The sequence below is a fragment of the Platichthys flesus genome, chromosome 23 (assembly GCF_949316205.1).
Source record: "Platichthys flesus chromosome 23, fPlaFle2.1, whole genome shotgun sequence".
Taxonomy (NCBI): Eukaryota; Metazoa; Chordata; class Actinopteri; order Pleuronectiformes; family Pleuronectidae; genus Platichthys; species Platichthys flesus.
In genome coordinates, this window is record NC_084967.1 from 5702261 (window position 1) to 5722493 (window position 20233).

General features: G+C 42.1%; 1 protein-coding gene across 1 annotated transcript in view; it reads right to left on the bottom strand.

Moving 5' to 3' along the window:
• LOC133948905 (synapsin-3-like) overlaps positions 1 to 20233 on the bottom strand; it is a 94751-nt gene that overhangs the window by 58590 nt on the left and 15928 nt on the right. Inside the window, exons 3-4 of the mRNA XM_062382984.1 lie at positions 16173 to 16230; positions 7537 to 7628 (exon numbers count right to left, since the gene is read on the bottom strand). Coding sequence (XP_062238968.1) covers positions 7537 to 7628; positions 16173 to 16230 — 150 coding nt within the window. The remainder of the gene's footprint in view (positions 1 to 7536; positions 7629 to 16172; positions 16231 to 20233) is intronic.

The window sequence follows — 20233 nt, forward strand, 5'->3', positions numbered from 1 at the left end:
AAGCAGGAAACATTTCAAACCAAAGACAATATGCTGCTATTCGGTCTCCAGATCCTTTTATCGTAAAGAATCTATGACCTTCTAATAGGCTCCACAGGGATGTTTGAATTGCGGGTGAGCATTTGTCCTCATAACGGCCCTGTCCCTGACGAGCCATATCTTCTCCCTTCAGCCTGTGTCTCATTGATAAGGATAATCGGGGTAGAACACTGCAGGAATGCCACAAATGTCAAACCATACATGCTGTGGATCAGCGCAGCCCTCGCACACAATGGCGCATTGTCCCAAACTGGTTGTCCGTCATTGGAGGGAAATGTACCTCTAGGAGAGATCTTTGCTTTTCTGTTAGGAGGAAAGACACTGTGGCAAAAACAACCCAACTAAGTGCCACACAATTCCTATGCTTAGCTTCACGCCAACATGCAACTCCTTCCTCCTAGAAACAATTCAATATTTTGGGAAATATGCTAATTAGCTTTTACCCACTTCAGTAAATAGTTGATATATTTATATTAGTGATATAATATTTAATGTTTGCTTTGGCTCCCTGCAAAACTTTTGAGTATGCTTTTGTTTATGATCAAAATGTATGCATTCAAAGTTTTGGATGTGGTATACCTAGTATCTATAGACACATAAAACTACCACATCCAAAGAAACTCTGGAGAACTCCCTGTTCTCTGTGTGTGCAGTGACTCCCTGTAGCCTAACATCATGTTGTGGTAGCCTGGCCTGGATCTCGGACGCCTTGTGGCTGCGGCTGTGGCTCCAGGCCTGGTGGCACCTGGCAGCGGCTCAGATCCTGGGCGGTGGCCCGGTCAGGGTTTGCCGGAGCTCGGGAACGCATCCAGCTGAGATGGCGCATTTCAGGTCTCATCTCCACTCAACAATGAACATGCACCAACAACTATACCACAAAGAGTTGTTGATTAATTTCTATAAACTTCTTAAATCCAAGTAGGAGAGGATATTACTTGAGCACATTTATCAGCAACACAAATCAGTGAATGTTTAGATGCGTCACAGCGATTTTCTAAAAGATTTGAAGTAGAATCCCATGGGAGGCCAATGTAATGAGCAATAGAGCACCAAATGACCTCTGGCAGAAGGGGAAATGTGCGGAAATGAGTGTTGTGAGGAGTTTGAGTGAATTAGCGAGGCCATTTGTATTCATGGTTATATCACAAAAGCCAGGAAAGTGGAGTGGGCCTCATTGCAGCTGTAAACTTTCATTACGGTCTGAGTGATCCTGAAGGAAGCCACCCTCAGGCCAGCTAAAGCCATGTCTGAACTCAGCATGTCTGTGAGTGGGATTTATTTGCTAGGTAACAAGATGAACCTGGTATTAGGTGTTGAGGCTGTTCAGGCAGACAGTCCTTCCCTGATTAAAATTGGCTTCGTAGAGGTAAAAGGAAAGGGAGGGGGGGGGGGTGCTAACATTTGTCTTTGAGTGCGTGTATCTGAATTGTCTCTGTGTGGTCTCGGCGGGAAATCATTACCTGAGGTAACCAGAGTAGAATAGTCTTGTTATGTGTGCTGCAGGTTTTGGAAAGAAAAAAAGAGTGTGGCCCCATCTGGCTCACCCAGTAGCTTTCAGGTCAGAAAATGAAATGAAAGGAGAAGAAAAATGATGAAATCCGACATGGATCTGCTAATGTTATCTGGCTGCCTACTTTCCCGCTTCTGTGGGGCAGAGGGCAGCGAGGAATGGGACGAAGCATTGGGAACAGCATTCGACAGAAAAACACCCATATGAACACATTAACATAAACCTTTCTAACATGAGTGCTGACTCTGGTGACACTGGTTTCAACTATTGTTAGAATTTTTTTCAAATATTTACAGACAACAAGAGGAAGTCGATCATTTCTGGTTGTCCTGCTTCAACCCATGCTGATTGGTCATCCAGCTATGGTGGCTTTCCTAGATCAAGCAAATGACAACTGAGCTAAATTCTCAGTTAAAGACGTAATCTCAATGAATCTGACCCTCAGTCAGTGAGATGCAGTTTCCACACACTGTTAAAGTGTGGCTGAGGCACACCAGTAACTTAATGGTTATGGTGCATACTACAAAACCAAAATGTCCATGTGCATGTCCTGGCTTTTAAATCCTTTTTACATGCCGTAACCATCTCTCTCCCTATACTTCCTGTCTCTATATAAAGAGAGAAATAGTTACCCTGGGAGGATGCTGTTGATGAAGCAAATGAGAAGAGGAGGCTGCACTATGCGAAAAGGCCTCTGAGGCTGGAAAACAATAGACCCCCCCCCAAAAAAAATGGTAGTTGGCTGCAGGGGTTTCATAGCAACATCCACCATCAGGTTGGCTCAACAAGCTGGAAATCCACAGACAAGCCCTACACCAGACCAGAAAGGAAACATCACAGACTGCACAATACTGCAGCTAATTGCTCTGGATGAGGAGGAAGACCACAAGTGGGCCTCAAGATGTGAGGGACAAACACCCAGGTCTGATCAGCCAGTATTGAGCCTTAGAGGAGCAAGGCCCACTGACACTAAGGTACATCAATGATGATAAGTCCCTGACATCCACTGGTGGTCGCCAACATGCTGCTTGTGGTTTGAAACTTAACATCAAACCAGCGCAGAGGATCTTCAAACGTACAAGTGGGATCAAGGGTGTGGCTTGACAGCTGTGTACAGTACACAGCTGTGTTGAAAGTCGACCTACAGGAATCCACTTTATTAGTCAAAATCAAAGTGACATTTTATTTAACTGCTTCATTTGCTTCCAATTTCAGGAAGGCTGTGAATGAATGAAGTGAATATAAATGGCAGTTAACTCTGATTCTGAGGCTCCATGTATCTCGCTGTCACTTCAACAGCCAGATTCCTAGTGAGCAAACTTGTATTTTTTTTGTTCAGCTCTACCGAGCAACAGATTCAACTGAATTTGACTACATCCTTTTGTTAAGTGTAGAGTCACTGTTATGAAAATTTTACTTGTCATAAAGCTTTGCTGTTGTTGCTTTTTGGATAAGATAATGTTGCAGGTTCAAAGTTCTTGATAGTTACACAAAAGAAAATGGTTCCTAGTATAAAAATTAAACACATTCACAGTTTTAATAAATCATCTTATAACTGGATGTTTTGTTAGACTTCAGGTGTACAGTAGACATTAATCTTTAATTTTATGTTATTCTGATAATGTGTGCAAAGGGGCAGTTTATAAAGCTGTTGAGAAGCAGTTAGGTTGAAGCGGCACAACAAAATTGGTTTGGAATAATGAATAAAGTTATGATGTGTAATGATCAATACATAAGAATCTGTAAAATTTGTTCTACGTTCTATGAGAGCCAGTTGGACTGGCTTGAGGTTTGTCTGAAGGACATTTGGTGTATCAGTGTCCTCATGGGTACGGTAATGTGTGTAGAGGTGTTAATTAGGCCCTCTGAGAGCTATAACTTTTTATTGAGTTCAGATTTTTACCACACTAACTTCAGTGCTACATGGGAGAGAGAGCTCCCAGCAGTATTAAAACCGCCACCGCTCATTCAACTTTGCATTCACATTTTGGCCATTCAGCTGACGCTGCTTGCCAAAACTACTTCCAGTGACCAACTCAAGTTCACACACATACTGGGCAACATTAACCCCTGATAATGAATTATGAAGTACTGATTAACCAAAGCAGAAGCTGCGAGGATTGTGGAGGAGAGACACGCTGCTCTGTGGCTTATCATACTTTGGTCATCTGACTTTCAGCCAGACCAGCGTTCCCCACTTTGAGCCGAGCAGCTTGCTGGAGGTTTTGGCAGCGGGGAGTGGAGAAGCCAAAGGGCTGACTACAGCATTGCAGCAGGGAACAACATGTCATAACTACTGTACCTTGTGGCGTGTTGCTCTGCTTCACTGTAGGCTGTGCAGTACGTGCCACGTCGCACATAGTCGTGGCAGAGAGATGCTTGTAAACGCCACTTCATTATTTCATGCTCTGGAACCAAGCAGTCAGACTTGTTATGTTGTCATGTTAGTGCTCATCAGATCATCAGACATGACCTGCAGAGGATGTCCAGAGATTTGGACTTTCTCCGCAGATTGCCTTTGACATATGCACAACACAGCGGGAGCTTCTCCGCTCAGACACATTCACAACAACAACAAATCCTTTGCAGGATTCAGGCGACGGGTGGCGCGGCGAGCAGAGGCAGAGTGAAACCTATATGCCCGGATCACGTGACTTTGTTTATAGCAACAGCGTCGGCTCTCGTCACTCAATGTCAAACTCTCTTGACATCTTCGTCTGTGTCTGCTACACGTGTGACACTGCTTTTTCACCTGGAGATATTTGGTTTCTATCTATTTTGCGTCTGTTCTCGAATCGACCCCATGGACTTTATACAAGGGGGCCAGAGCAGGAACTCCGGAGGCTCTCAATCAGACATTTGCATTCACACATACAGAAACACATTGCAGAAACTGTGGATCCCCAGAATTCAGTGCATGTCTGAACGTAGCTTAAGACAAATCTGTGAGGGAGGCAGAATTATGATGGTGGCAATATGAAGCCAAAAAAAACACATCCACCACAAACCATGCTGTCAACCAAAGGATAAAAACATTTTAATGTTTTGCACCATTCAATGTATTAACATTTTGTTTACAACCACATTATATTGAGCTTCTAATTTTATTCTAAAACCTTCACTGGTGACTTAACTGGTCTTAATTCTGCAACAGTCACAGGTAATTCTATATATAGCTAAGTTTCATCAGTACAGACCATAAAAGTGCAGGAGTCTCCGTGTGGCGTTCTCCCTGTGCCTGTGTGGATTTCCTCTAGTACTCTAACTTCCTCCCACAGTCAAAACACACGGCGCCCTGGTTGATTAGCATCTCTGAATGGCCCATAGGTGTGAATGTGGTCATGACAGATTGATATTTAGCCGTTTTCAGAAAGGAGAATTGGATTACGGAGTTTACCCAGAGTTGGCCTTCCACACATGCACAACACATCGGGAGGTTCTCTGCGCAGACACATTAACAATAATGTTGCTCTCCACTACCGGAGACAGATGGAAGAAACTGCGAAACCACAGCAGTGTGAGAGAGTGTGCCGCTGCTCGGAGTCAGCTGAGGAGACGTGTCCAGAGAGCACGCCTGTGGACAGAGGTCAGAGGTCACCGTGCTGTGAACACAACAGCCAGAGGAACTCGTGGAAAGACAGGAATATACAGTGTGAAGAGTTGCAATCCTCCCATGAATGCACCCCCCCCCCCCCACACACACACACACACTGCAAAATGTAAGCTGACAGAGAGCATGGGAAATACGTGTTTTATCTGTCCTCTGTCTATCTGTGGATATATTACGGCATTCTCCTGGCTGAAAATAAAACACATTGCTGAGGAAATAATTAGCTTTCATTGGCAATAATCTATGACAAGGACAGATTGTAATTAGTTCTTACTTAGAGGTTTTAGCCAACGATTTAATCCAGTGAAAGCTCTGGTGTCGAACTCAAGGAGGAGACTGATGGAAACACAGCAAACTTTAGACTTTCCAGTTACATGGCTCTCTAACCACCATACATTATTGGTCATTAGCCAATCAACATACTTGTGAGAAAGAACGGTAACACTATCTGTCGTCCAATTCAGAGTCTTAAAGGAGAAACTGAACCACAGCAAGTTGGCAGCGAATATCAGTGTTTGGGAACAAGGCAGCAGTTGGACAATCTGCATCCAATTTGGCTCCTGTCATTGCAGCAGTATCTCCAAAAATATCCAACACACAATAATGACCTCAGTGTCAGCTCTAACAACGGGCGGCATTGTAATATCGGCCGCATCACTGCCCGTGTCCGTGATTAATCTCGCTTGATTCCACCGATAACAAAGTTATTTCACAAGTCCAACTGCGGAGTCCAAGCCAGAGCACAGATTAGCTGATTACCCTCCAGACAGCAGAGAATTAGGGCTGACACTGGACCCAGTTAGCCCATCTGATCAACAAGTCAGGTTCTTATCGGCCTGGAGAAGCAGGGGACTATTTAGGCTATTAATATAACCATGTTGGCTATGTTCAGCCATGACAGTAGATGCCCTGTTGAGAAGAAGTAAACTATCACTGGCTATTGTTCTTTTGTTACTGCATTAAAAATATGAATCTGTACTAAAGAAAGGAGGGTAGGTTAGTTAGTTTGTGTAGACAATTCAATGTTCACAATCAGGGGAAGAAGCTGACCTGAGGAGTTGTAAAGTTTGTTAAATCTGCATTAACACATTGTATCCACATGGGGGTAGCAGAAACAAGATGGCTATTATGCCTATTTGCACATTCTTATATTAACCTTGCTTTTAGCTCTGTTTTGATCTCCACCGACTAATGACAGAAATATCTGACTCTTTAGCTTAGGTCATCTGGAGCAGGCCGCCTGGTTATTCCCCGGGGTCTTGACAAAAACTGGTGAAAGTGCTTTGAGCTTTTACTCGTGAAGCCACTTGAACATGCTACCATATCGCGTTAGGTGTTCTCCATCACTACCATCTTTTAAATCTAAACTCAAAACTTTATTTGTGTTTCTGTGTTTATCAACAGTTATTTTTTCAATTTCTTTTCTTATTTTAATCAAATTTCTAGATAGTATATCAGTAAATATATATATATTTTTTTTATCTAGTTATTTTCAACCCGACCCGTATTATTTTATGTCTTACTTTTTTTTTTTATACACATTGTTTGTAGCTGCTACATCTGTGGTAGCTCAAAATCTGTGCAGCACATTGTGCGTCCACCTGGAATGAAATTATATAAATTAAGGTTTGCTTGCTTGCTGTGTAGCTGGTTATTAACTTTGTTAACTAACTGTGGTGTTGGACAGGGAGCATTCAGTCCCTTTTGAGAGTTTTTTGAAGGAGAAGTAAATCTGCCTGCTGTCGTGGAAAATCTGCTGATGAGCAATAAAAGCGTGACGTTTCAATCTTGTTTACTGATTTGGTCAATAAAGCATTAGTCTCATTCAGACAGGAACATGGTGTCATCTTTGCCGCCCAGATCAGCTGATCATCAGCGATCCCCTTGAGCTGTAACTTCACATAACAGAGCCGTCTATTTAAAACACCAGCTCCACGTGTTGAGCTGCTGCTGCAACAGGAGCTGCTGTCTGGCCAGAGGCCACCTCTGCCACTGTCAAGTTTTGTTTTGTTTTTTATTTCAAATGCATCAGCACAGCAGTCAAACTAAAAAATAACACAGTTTTTTATGAGCGGTATAAATAGGTGCAATAAAAACGGACTTAAAAAAAAAACTAAAAAGATAACTAGCTCTCCTCGTTGCTGAGATTGCAACTAGTGGGTGAGAAGTCTTTTTTAAGGGTTTTTCACTGGCATAATCACATTACAGGCTTGGTTTCTCTGAGTGCGAGCAGTGTTATATTTACACAGAGTCATGCCCAATGCTACTGAGAGAAAAGAACTGGAGCCTTTGTGCAGGCTCACTGAGGCAGATTACAGATTGCATGGGGAAATGCGTAAAAGGAAAGGAGCACTGTGTCAGGCCTTGAGCAACTCACCTCACCACTCTACTGCCAGCTTTGTTGACCTGCATGTCCACCATACATCCCAAGTTGACGTAGGAGGCCAGGTTGATCTCTGAGAACTCCGCCTGGAACACAGAGGTAGAAAACAGCACTATTGATAAGATGCTAAGGATGACAACATTAAAAGGTTTTTCTCAACTTTTTAATTTTTTTTTATCAAAATAAAGAATAGCACTTTGAATTGTGAATGACCTATCCAGCTTATTATTTAAAAAAAAATAATCAACAGGAATAATACCTGCAAGAGAGCCGACAATAGATTCTTTCACTTCATTTTATATCTTTGCATTTGTAAAGCTGATAGTAAAGGACAAGAGTCACAAAAACAGAGGGACTTTGCCAGAGGAGGCAAATTAAGTTATCCCCAGTCTGTGGCCTCCCGGACAGTTAGGGCCTTGTGAAAGGCTGTAGCCCGGCTACCTAATGACTCTGTCCAACTCCCAGAAATCCTCGAAAGGAGGGGCGACAGTTGATTTCTGGGAATAGACTCTCTGCATGGACGCGGACCAACGAGGGACAACTCAATTTACTTTCTAATGACTGTCACTGCGGTCAAGAAATCGACAGTTTTTTATCCTCTAGCAAAATTTGGCTTTCCTGACATGAGCTTTTCTTCTGCCTTTTCTGACGGCCCTTTACCACAAGCGAGAAAATGCAGTGTGAGAAAAAAGTTTATGTTACAGGGGCATTATGCTCTTTATGCTCACCCGTCAACAATATTAAAGTTACACAAACAGATTAACTCAAACAAACATAGAAGCAGCTGAAAAGTGATATAGAATAGTACACGGGGGGGGGGGGGTCAGTCAAGTGCATCACACTTGCTTTGACCCAACGTACTCATCACACTCAGCCCGGGTAAAGTCTGAGGAACACCCAAAGGCCGCTATTGCTAGTGATACACATTTGCTAATACAAATGCTTATACAGGCGCTTGCCCAATCGTGAGGCAGTCTCAGCTGTAAATCATGACATTTAGCCCCATTTTTATCAACATCAAATAAGTAATTAAAACCAAACTTACAGCATCAGTGCGATATCAACGCCCTAAAATGACTAGTAACTACCTTTGAAAAATGTATTTGACACATACTTCTGTTTCATTTGGTCTGTGCCCATCCACTGACACATAGAATACACATATATTTATACACCCAGATTTTTGTCACATGAACACAGAAGAACACAATCACAACGTGGGGTGGTGTGCTACAGCAGAATTTGTATAAGTTACACAAGACGTTAACTGTGTACACAGCTGTCAAAATGCAACTGATGTGTTGCATTTTGAGGGAAGCACACATGTACAGCACATGGCTAATGGCTTTCATCTAATCTAAGACATAGGTTTGTGACTGGAGGATCAGTGGATTCAATCCCAGGCTGACAACATAAATAAATAAGTAAAAGCTCAATCACTGATCAAAGAAACCTATGTAGTTGGTTTGCATTCTAAATTATTTTTGTGCTTTTGTAAATTTTGACTTTCAAAATGAAAAGTGGCTAGATGTCTCCGCTTTCTCCTTCCCAATGAGGACGATGAGTCCAGCTTTCTCAGACTTGACAGTTAATGTGGTACATCAGCATTAAGCTATAAAGTGGCACTAATTCATATGTTTCTATTAGTAATGAGTCAGATGACGATGTTTAATATAAGAACATATATGCAGTTGTTGACTACACTGAGCTTTTTAGTATCTTAAAGCTTATTGTTTTGGTTTTACCGTGCACAATTGTACTATTTTGGTCCAGTCCCACAGTTCTCTTCCAAGAGTAGCCAGTGAACATAGGATTAAACAAATAAAGAATCAGGTGGTTCCAAAACTAAATGCTGCCCCCGAGAGACACAAAAGAAATCTGTAAATTTACATAATGGAGATAATGGAGAGGCGCTGGTCTAGTGGCAGAAACTTGGACTATGGGCAGAGAAGGTCTCTGGTTCGTCTCTGGTTCGACTCCACGGAGAGACAACAAAAGACGAACCTGGATTGATCTGTCCAAAAATCCAAGAGTTTCACTACCCTGTCTAGTGCCCCTGAGCAAGGCACCTTACTCCCCCAACATCTGCTCCCCGAGCGCCGTACATGGTTGCTCACTGCTCTGTGTGTCCTGCACCAGATGGGTCAAAAGCAGAGGTTACATTTCCCTACCTGCATGAGTGCCTTTGCATGTCTGTGCATGTGTTTGGGACTAATAATTGCATGTTAATCTTAATCTTAATCTTAAATTCTTAATAAAGATTTATGAGTAAAATCCAGAGTCACCTCGGTCTTGAAGAGGAAATAGATTAGTTTAAAACTGCACTGGAATCTTCAGCTAACCTCTCTTCTCTTCACTGAGGAATATTTTGTGATTCGGACAGAAACCTCACAGCTAGCATGATAAAGAGCAGCTGTCTAAATGACATGCTGCATGTAGTAGCCTTGCAACAGCTCAAATCTACAGTAAGCTGTTGTACCTTTTATGCTTCAGGCAGTGCAACACGCTGTATACAAACTCATCAGCCTCCACACACAACAGCATGGATGGGGATGGAAGCAGATCCTCCAGCTGACCCTATATTCAACCCAGCTCCTGCCAATTTCCATTGCAAATTGAGGCAATTTCTATCTACACATTCTCATATACTGTGATCATCATTTGAGACGTTAAGCCTCCTCTACCAGGCTTGACATGGGCTTTCATCTCCATGAAAAGGAAATATTATCAGCAATATTCTTTCAGAGATAAATTTCCCTTTCATCTAGTGCCGTGGCCCATGTAAACGCTGTATGGGGGAGTGATTCGGTTTTGAAAAGAATGCGCCATCGTAACAAAACCAGCTTTTTTTGCCAAGAGAGAAAGAGAGAGAGAAAAAAACACCAACCTCTTTTATTCATTGTGTTGCTCTCCCAGAGGAAGAGCAGGGGGCGAGTAAATGGCGTAATCTTATTTACGGGACAACGAGGCGCCACTCAAACTCAATGCGCCTCAAGGACATGCACTTGGCTCCCTTCCTTTTCTCCGCTCCTCTCTACTGATACCCGCCTCTGAAAGAAACATCTGTTTGCTCAGCAGCTCTTGCCTGGCTAAAAAGCCTTCTTAAATGAGTAGCGCACCCAGACGCACTGTGAATCCCAGACACACACATATCTCCCATCAGTGCATCTCCTCATCAAGTCCCATCTCAAACACAGAGGCCTACGGTGACTTTTGCTGCGACCAGATACAGCCAGAGAGCGGGCACCATTTTGGCCAAGGGCCGAGCAGCCTATGTCCCCTCTGATTGGCTGGTTCTGGGTAAGAGGAGTGCTTACAGCCACTGTCATTGGGCGGTAATGGATGAAGTGGCTGGTGCGGGGCACAGGCCAAGAAGCCAGGACAGGAGGCTTTTCACAGCGCCATGGTTACCATCACGGTAACACACTCAGACACTTGTCTTGGAGCGGCTCTTGCCTGGGAAAGGAAAACAGGAAGTGATACATGGACTAGGTTTAACCACAGTCTGCTGTTTTAGTTTCAGCCATTGTCACTCCCACGGCTCACTGCTACCTAATTCATTTATGTGAAACACAATGATTTCTCTCCACCACAGGAGAGTGGCTGATGGAAATGCTATCATATTGCTAATATACATACATGTATCTATATATTACAACTTATAAAAGCAGAATGTTGCAATGCTTGCATTGAAGGTATTCAACAACTGTAAACAGGTAAAAATGTGTTAAAATTCTAATTCAGTTTCACGATACTCTCTCGTCTGTCAGAATAGGAGTTAGAATCTGATTTGGAGAACTAAATGAAGTTGAAGTGTTGGTTTGAGCTGAAGCATTAAAATGGTTTGAATTGTCATATGAAGTATATGAATTATGTGTTTCATAGATTCCAAATGAAGAGCAGAGAAAAATAAACTTGGAAGGGATATGAGCCAAGAAAGAACCCATTAAAGTTTGGCGTGGATCTGTTGTCAGGGAGCTGATCCAGGAATTTTATAGCGCTTTCTTTAACATTGTGAGTTTAGGTGATTTTTGACCTTTCTACATTTTCCCAGGGAGTAATGGATCCTGATGAAAGAAATCTGGCCTCATATCTGGTATCTGACAGATACGAGTATGTGAAATTGGTGCAGGTCCATGTGTAGCACATTTAAATGTGGTTTCATAAGGGGAATGTTGCATTCTACTGAGAGCTATTCTAGTTTTCTAATGTAGCTGCTGAACAACAGTAGGTAGTTAAATTCCCGTTTAACAGTGTTTCTTGGCTACATAAAAGCCCTGTTTTCATTAAGTTTTTTTTAAAATATGGGAACGTTATACTGTGGATACTGTATACTTAGTCTGAATAACACTGATTGTAAGAGATAGCACAAACAGATTCAATACAAATACTCTATATACTTTATGGTTTGTGATGATCATTAGGAATTATAAAAGGCAGCTCAAACAAGGAGCCACTGAAGGCCCAGTAAGAAAATCTGTCTATGCAGATCTGAGCCATAATTAACTTCACTAATTATTCCTCTCCACAAATAATAATTTCAATCCTTTTAACATTGATTTTATTCCATGGTTGATGGTTGTTCCGCAGTGGAAGGGCTGTTGATAAAAGTTTTTTTCGTATTACGTGGTTTCCTTTCATTTGAAAATATTTGTTTTCTCTGCCACATTGCGTGTTCCTTTCACTTCCACACCTCTTTATTTCCTGTGTGGAAAACTTTGACAAACACAAACCTGGCCGAGATAAAAATAATTTGAATGGGAAATGTTACACAAGTCCCACATTGTAGCACGTGTCAAAAGTTGTCTGGCAAACTGTGAAATAACATGAGGTGAAGTCTGCAGGGCTGATGCATTCTGGTTGACCATGTCTGGACGTTTTAGTAATTCCTGATAAACTTGCTAGAATCACATACTGATGCAATTGAGAGGTCTGAGGTACAGTGAACCATTCATATGCACCACAGAGAGTGAGTTGCAGCTAATCACTCCAACCTTGTACAACAGTGAAATAATCCATTGAGTCATTAAACGCTAAAAGGTAAGACAGATGCTAAATGAGTCGGGCAACCGAAGGCACGAGGGCAGCTGGGTCAGTCGAACGTCTGAGAGGAATGATCTTAATCATCTGTCTTAAGCCAACTTCTACCCAGATGCCCTATGTCATGGGCAAATACAAGCCCCCCCCCAAAAAAGGCTACGGATAACATACAGCCAACTGCCTGTGAGCTGCCATGACTGCAGCAGAAAGGACCGCGGACAGCGCTGAGGTCATGCGCCTGTCGAGCAGATGTTGCCCCGCGCGACCCAAAACCACACATGGTCCGGCCACGCTGAAGAACTGGCCCTTGTTCTTTCACCAACAACTGGCCTCTTCATATTCAACCGACTCATCTGTGCAATCGTGTAGATTGCTGCGTCTCCGACCTGTAAACATCCAGAGTGTCAGGCGGTCCGCTGGTTGGGTGTCATCGCGTCGTCACGATTGGCTTTGACTGTAAAATATTCACAACAGACCACCGTCATTTTGACAATGCCTAGCATCGGAGCCTGGGGTCAGGCTTCTTTATTTTTGAATTAAAAGGTTAATTCTAAAATAGCTAAATTTGATACACTCAGTGGTGATTGCTGTAAGTGTAGGCTTGCACATTAAGTCATTATTTCAACTTTTATAAGCAATATTTACGGACATGTGACGAGTTGGTCTTTTAATCAAAGAATAATAATAAAACGGAAATCGTTCTGTAAGTACTGTAGATCAAGTTTACTCCTGAATACTCTGATACCAAATATTAACTTCAATTTATGTTTTGTATCATGTTTATTCATTCATACAAAATAAATGCTAATCAATTTAAAAGTGTGTGGGTAGTGGTGAAAGTTGTTTAAACTGTTTGCCCTGTAGTCGGATGAAACAATACAAAACCTCTGGTCTTCTACGCCGGATACACATCAGGCCTTTCTGCTCTGTTTGAAAATGCACCAGTTGTTCATAAGGAAAAAATATTTTCCAGCTACGATCTTATAACTTTTCAGCTTAACCTCAACATGTTAGCATTGCCGTGACTTTGTTGCAAAGATTCAGCTGTGACCACGTACAGCTCCACTGGAAGACTTAATAAAAGTGATACTGGAGTGTTCACAGGAGAAACAACAAGATGACATTTTTATCTCATGATGCAAAGGAGTCACAGGCTCCTAATTCTCAAGCATGAGATCTGATATTACATTTCTGGTTGCATGTCATCAAACTGTAAAAACAGGACTTGGACTGAACATATTTAATCTAATGTGATGAAAGAGCTGTGTTGTTATTCGTCACAGAAGAGTTAAAAGAACCACCAGCAGTGCTCCCATGAGCTTAGAGAGTTACCCGGTGAACACGGGACCTCGGGCGTCTGCCAAATGAAACTTCAAAGTGGGTCATGGAAATGAGCGGGAATGAGCTAAAACAATGGGCTCGCAAATTTGCTATGGGGCAGTGGCTGCGTGAGGTAGAGGTGGCAGGGCAGCCTCGATGAATTATCACATCCGAGAATCAAAGCTTCTCTCGCTCTCTCTCTTTCTTACACACTGGCATCAGGCCTCCCTCCTCACTGCAGCACGACATGCTTGCAGTGAGTCCAAAGATTGTTCCTTATATGGCAGCAAGCACTGTGGAGAAGAGTTATGATGGTTTGGGGCTTATGAGCGCCGCTTCAGATGGATAACTGCATGAAGATGATAGCTGACAGGTTGCATAGGTTAGTTCAATCAAGAGCGGAAGAAAATAATCAGAGGGCAGAGGAGAGATCTGAGAGAAGAGTGTCTCATGCGCACTTTGAAGCAGCGTCAGTGAGAGATGAACTGAAGCTGTAGCACAGGAAAACTAGAAAACAAATCTGAGCACAAGCAGGGGCTATATGAGTGCACGCGCAGCGTTTTGGGTGAAAGCATGAGAAATCAATAAGTCCTGCCCTCAAACTGAAAGACCAAAAAAAGAGAAAAAAAGAAATGGAAAAAAAAAGAAGAAATGGAAAAAGCACAACATGAGCAGGTAAGAATAACTTCGAGATTGTTCGAGGTGCCCTGCTCTTGAATCGGTGCAGGTTGTTGTAAAAAGTCAGCGTTGAAATTTGCTGGGTAGAGATGTTTCCAAGCCAGTTAAGTAAATGGGATTGAAGAGAGTGGAAGAAAGTGCAACGGGCCTCTCTGCTTTTATTGTCATCCCCTAAAAGGGTTCATCTCAGCATGTTGCTACGTTTTCCCACAGAGATTGGGTTTCCGTCTACCTCAGGCTCTCAGCGAGGTGCACACAAATCCTATGAAGAGTCTGGCTGCTGTAGGCAATTAGCGAACTGACTTGTTAGCGTCAGTGCGCAGGGCATGTGGGAAAGAATGGAGGAGCCAACACGGTGTAAGTAGGTCAGTGGGCCTTTTAGCACAGCTCTGCTGGACTCGTATGGTCCCCCACAACATCAACTCCAGGGGCCTCTTTAACTCTGCCAGTTTTTATTGGGGTTCATTAACTGTGACACCTCCAGATAAAAAAAAAATATATATGCAAAAATAAAATCACATCTCATAGAAAAATCTGGACTCACTCCTGCTGCCACCCCTCCCAGATAGAGGATGTGACCACAACAGTAAAGAGTCGAGCAATGAGGCTGTAAAATCACCGGTCCAACTTTCTGTGGTCCCTCTTTCCTTCTCCCATAAAAACCATTTCAAAGACAGCTCCAGTCTCAACAATGGGTTGCAGATGTATGACCCACCAGTTACCTGAGGTAAATTAGATGTTATCTACACACCGTTAATACTGCGTGTCTAGACTTATAAACATTTTTGTGTGCACACTGAATTATGCAGAATTATAATCAGGCTACTTTAAAACATTTGGGGAAATATGGTTCTTTGCTCCCTGCTGAGAGATAGATGAGGCGATTGATACTCTCTCGTCTGTCAGAGCTAGATCCAGGTGGCGATTAGCTTAGTCTAGTTTAGCATTAAATATAAATAAATTGAATAAAGTTTTGAAAGGATGTATCAAAACGCTTATTGGCTAAGAAAGGTCAGGGTAGCCACTTTTCAAATTCCCTGCAGTCTAGTTTTCACAAGGAGTCTCATCTCACTGGAACAGTTTCTAAAATTGTAAATTGTAAGATGGATGACACATCACCACTTCCTCCCACTTTACAAAAATGAAGCCCAGTTAATTTGGAGCCAGAGGCTGCACAGTGGGGATCGTGGTGTGGAGCTGCACCAAAACACGTACTCGATCAACTGCGGGGCCAGTCTCAGCTGTCAGTTATATTTCCGCTTGTTTTTATAAGCGTCAAATACGTAATCGAAAGAAAACTTGTGTACTCCTTACTTTGGTCCATGTCCCATCAATTAATATGGAGGAGGCCTCTGTGGCGATCCAGATGTTTCATGTCACATTCACTTACAATTTATATTTCGACCTGATTGTGTTTGATGAAAGCAAGTGGCAGGTATAGCCTGAGGAAAGGTTTCTGACTAACCTATGAAGTTCACAGTACTAATCAACTAAAGGAAAACAGAGCACTTACAACATGTTGGGAAATTTTTAAAGCTTTTAAACTATTAATTCAAACATTTCATTAGACAGAATAATTGAATGCACTGTACCTGCTCCACCCGGATCTCGTACTCTCCATTCAGCTTCTTCCCTCTGAAATACTTCGCCCTGCGTTGGAAAAAAGAGACAAACCGTTAAGGAACAGCCAAAAAGTGAGATTTTCATACAGATTAAGAGTCTTTAATTTAGGTTGAGTCCTGCCCATGTGTCATTTAAACTATGGAAATCCAGTTTCAAAGAGTGTAGTATATAGAGAATGCATAGATTTCAGTGTGGATCATACGTGCACTTCAACATGTGGATTCCTGCCCTGCACAAACAGAACAGTGCACGTGCTGCAAACTCTCCCAACAGTCAAAACAACCTTAAAATAACCTTTTGTTTATTTGATAGTAGGGGGGCTGAAATTTCAACAGACCTTCCAAAATACCTTGTGAGACGGACAAAATAATGACTCATATTTTCCGTGATTACAGAATCTGACCTTGCAGGGCTTAGAGTGAGCAGAATCCCTGGGCAAAGAACAGCTTGTGAAATAAAGTGCGTTTAATAAAGGGAACTTGCTGGTCGAGGGTCAGTCTTTCTGTTTTTTTATTTTCTTCTATGATATGTGGTTAAGGTGAAACTGCTGCCTTGATACTTCGGATTTTGTTTTGAAGCAGATGTTCTAGATGCAAAGTGTCGAATTCATGATTTTACACGAAGAATATTCAGTATAAGGAAACAGCCAGATTGTGATTATTTCTTTGCAGCAATATGTGACATGAATGTGCCTTGGTGGCTTACTTTATTTGCAGTTACATTGATATCTGATTTCTTTGTAGTTTGCAGTCTGATTCTGTGAACTTCCTTATACATATACTGTATATAAAGATGGATAAAGACAGCACCCCCCAAAAGTGTAGCCAAATCATCTGGAAAACCCCTAGTGGCTGGTTTTAGTTTAGGTCCTAAAGACTGGTCTTTCATGTTAGCAGATTAGATAAAAAGATACAAAAAAGTCCAGATCATATGTTTAACTGTCATTTTAGGTTGTTCTTATCACACTGTTTGTTCAAGGGTTCAAGTTTTTGCTAAGTTTAGTTTTAATTAGTTATTTGATGATATAAAAACAATTTGAAGCGTCATTGACAACTCGCATTTGGTCGATCATGTGTCTCAGCACGGCTACATGGTTCTACACCACGGTCACTACAGCTGGGTAAGAGGAAGTTGAGCAACATCATCCAACTTGATATACATTGTCTATTGTCTGTGTGACAAACCAAGAGATACATTGTATGCTACCCCCCCTGGGTTGGATAAAATCTGGCTGGATTTCCCATTACCTCATTGTCTAGTCGGCTGTGAAGCCGCAGTTCTTCGGTACAACACTGACGTTTGGTACAACAATTTTACAATATTACCACATATATTGTTTACAATGTTCACCACCTGCATTTAGTAAGTTGGCTAACATTGGCTCAATAGTTTTACAGTCATTTAGTCATGAACCAGTGTTACACAAACTTAACATCTGACCTGATAACAGCTCAGAGAGTGAGCTTACAGCATCACCACAGTTATTACAGTTCATGCCATGATTGTGAATGCTGCAATCCATTCAATAATAGTTGAGGCGACTCTGTCAGGACTTAAGCAGTGGACCAACCAACTGGCATCAACTTTCAGTCCTGTCTGGATATCATCCTTATGTCTTTCATATTGGCACTTATGGCACATTCATTCTCTACCGACAGATTCTGCATGTGAATGTGCAGAAGCAACTTGGCAAGGTTTTGGAGCCGGCGGCCTTTGGGTGTCCGTTTCTAGTTTGACCAATCACGTTTGAGCAGGCTTTTGTTGCCCGCAGGTAAACAGCCTTTGGGAGGGCAAAAGAGAGAGAGCACATTGACTGAAATTCATATGCAGATAGAAGTTACTAGAGATAAGCCACAATTTCTGGACCTAAAACACCTGCAAAAACTAGTTGTGTTTTGTGAGGAGAAAGTTGGAACTTGCGTGACTATAGAAACTTGTCAGACTGTAAACTTTGTAGAGCAAACAGAATAAAGAGTCTTCACTAAGCTATATGCTGTCAACACCAGAAGTCCCAAAATATTGTCTGTTGCCTCCAGAGGCTCATACATCATCAGATGATGTTCGGCCTTACCCTTTATTCGGGGACACATCCACAATGTCAACATTTAGCAGTCTTTTTTTCACAATACAGTGGACCACCATGCCATAAGTAAAAATGTGTTGGATCCATTCATAGCATGAAAACACCAACTGTTTTCACAGTGAAAATAATACTTTGCCTCAAGCTCTCCCAAGTTCTCAAGGTTTTGCTCCTACCTTCTGGTAGGTAGTTGCAACACTAACGCAGTCATTGTTTATTCATTATCTACATGTAAGGCTGTAACTATTGCTCCACAATAGTATTAACTGAGTTGAACTTGTCAGAGTAAATGGCTAAATTAAGTTGTATTTTGGAGAAACACCTAATCTCAACAGATACATATTTACCCCTATTTGACTAGCATGTCATTTTGACAGTGACATAAGAACTAAAAGATGTAGACCTGTGTTAAATTGTGGACTGAAGTTTCTCTAACACACATTCTCAAGCCATTGTATTGTTATAGTTGTGTCCCAGTGCTGTACAAGCCCTGAACTCTCACCCCTCACAGGAGAGGGACAGTGAACCATCTGCTGAGGGCTTCAGGCTGGAGCTGTGTGTGGTTGAGGACATGCTCGAGGCCTTCGGAGCAGGGACAGGCTGTTTTGGGGATCTAGAGTGCCTCTCGACTTACCCGCTACTAAACACATTTTGCTTTTACAGCGTTTGTCCTCAGAGCCACTCACCAAACAAAGCCTCCTTTCTCCTGCGCTTGTCTTCCCCATGTCTGCCTATTTGTTTTTCATCCCCCTACATCTGTCCTTTTACGTCCGTTCATTATCATTCATTACAGTCACTGAGGAGGATCTTGAAGTTAACATCTCCCAGCTGTTGGACTTTAAAAGTTTTGGGTCCCTTGCCGTCTCGTTCTCTGTAATTTTGAAAGCTGTGAATCTTCGGCATGTCTGACCTACATACTAGACAGGCAATGCCCCCTCTCACCCTGGACCACCGTCGCCGCCACCATGAAGCACGGGGCGGGGCCCACATGCTCACTGCCCCAAAAAAATGAATGGTATGTGTTTCAATATATTGCAAAACATGTCGTCACTCCAAGTGATCAATCTAATTTACAGGCTGCCGGGCCCTCTGGTTTGAACAAGCCCTTTACACGCGTTTCAACATAAACATTTAGCTCCGCAAAGAGGTCCGGGCTTTCCTTCTCCCAGTCGAGCACACGCCCACTAAATAAACACCATGGAGCTGAATTCTTTTTTTACTTTTTAACCATGAGAAAATGTCCTTTTTTGTGCCATTAATAGAAAGTGTATGAGTCATAAATGGACACAAAAACCAACTGCTCCTATTTGTATCCACTCTAAACTTGATGTTGTGCTAATACTGCAGTATTTACAAAAGATATAAAAAAAAGTTTTACATGTGTTGGTTTAGTAAATGTTTTCTTCCTTCGAGGACACATCGTTTCGATTATTATGGAACGTTTGTTTATAATTGAACTGATAGTTATTGTCCATCGATAACTTCTGTTATTAAATTAGTTTTCGGCCACTTTTAATCAGTTATTTGATTGGTTATTGACTTGATTCACGATTGGATGAGGGCATCAGTGGTACCTAGATATTGCAACCCCCCCCTAATCGCTAGCTTACTGGCTCTAAACGTGCAAGATGCCAGCGTTTGTATCCAGGATGGTTTGGCTTTCTGGATAAAAGGGAGGAAATGGAGATGCTTTGTCCATCTCTTCCATACACACTATGGTTTAAATTCATATTTCAGTAACCAAACCAGTGCAGTTACATCACTGCTCATAAAACAAAAACAATGAATTTCAGGATTCTAAAACTTTGCTTAGGGCTGAGAGCAAATTATAATTTGTTAAAACCATTGTAACAAACTAAATTGTGTGTGTTTGTGGGGTCAGCCCGTGAGGACGAGGTCAACTTGGAGCTGGCAGGACGTGGGGCAGTCAGTGTGAAGATCTGCATCTAT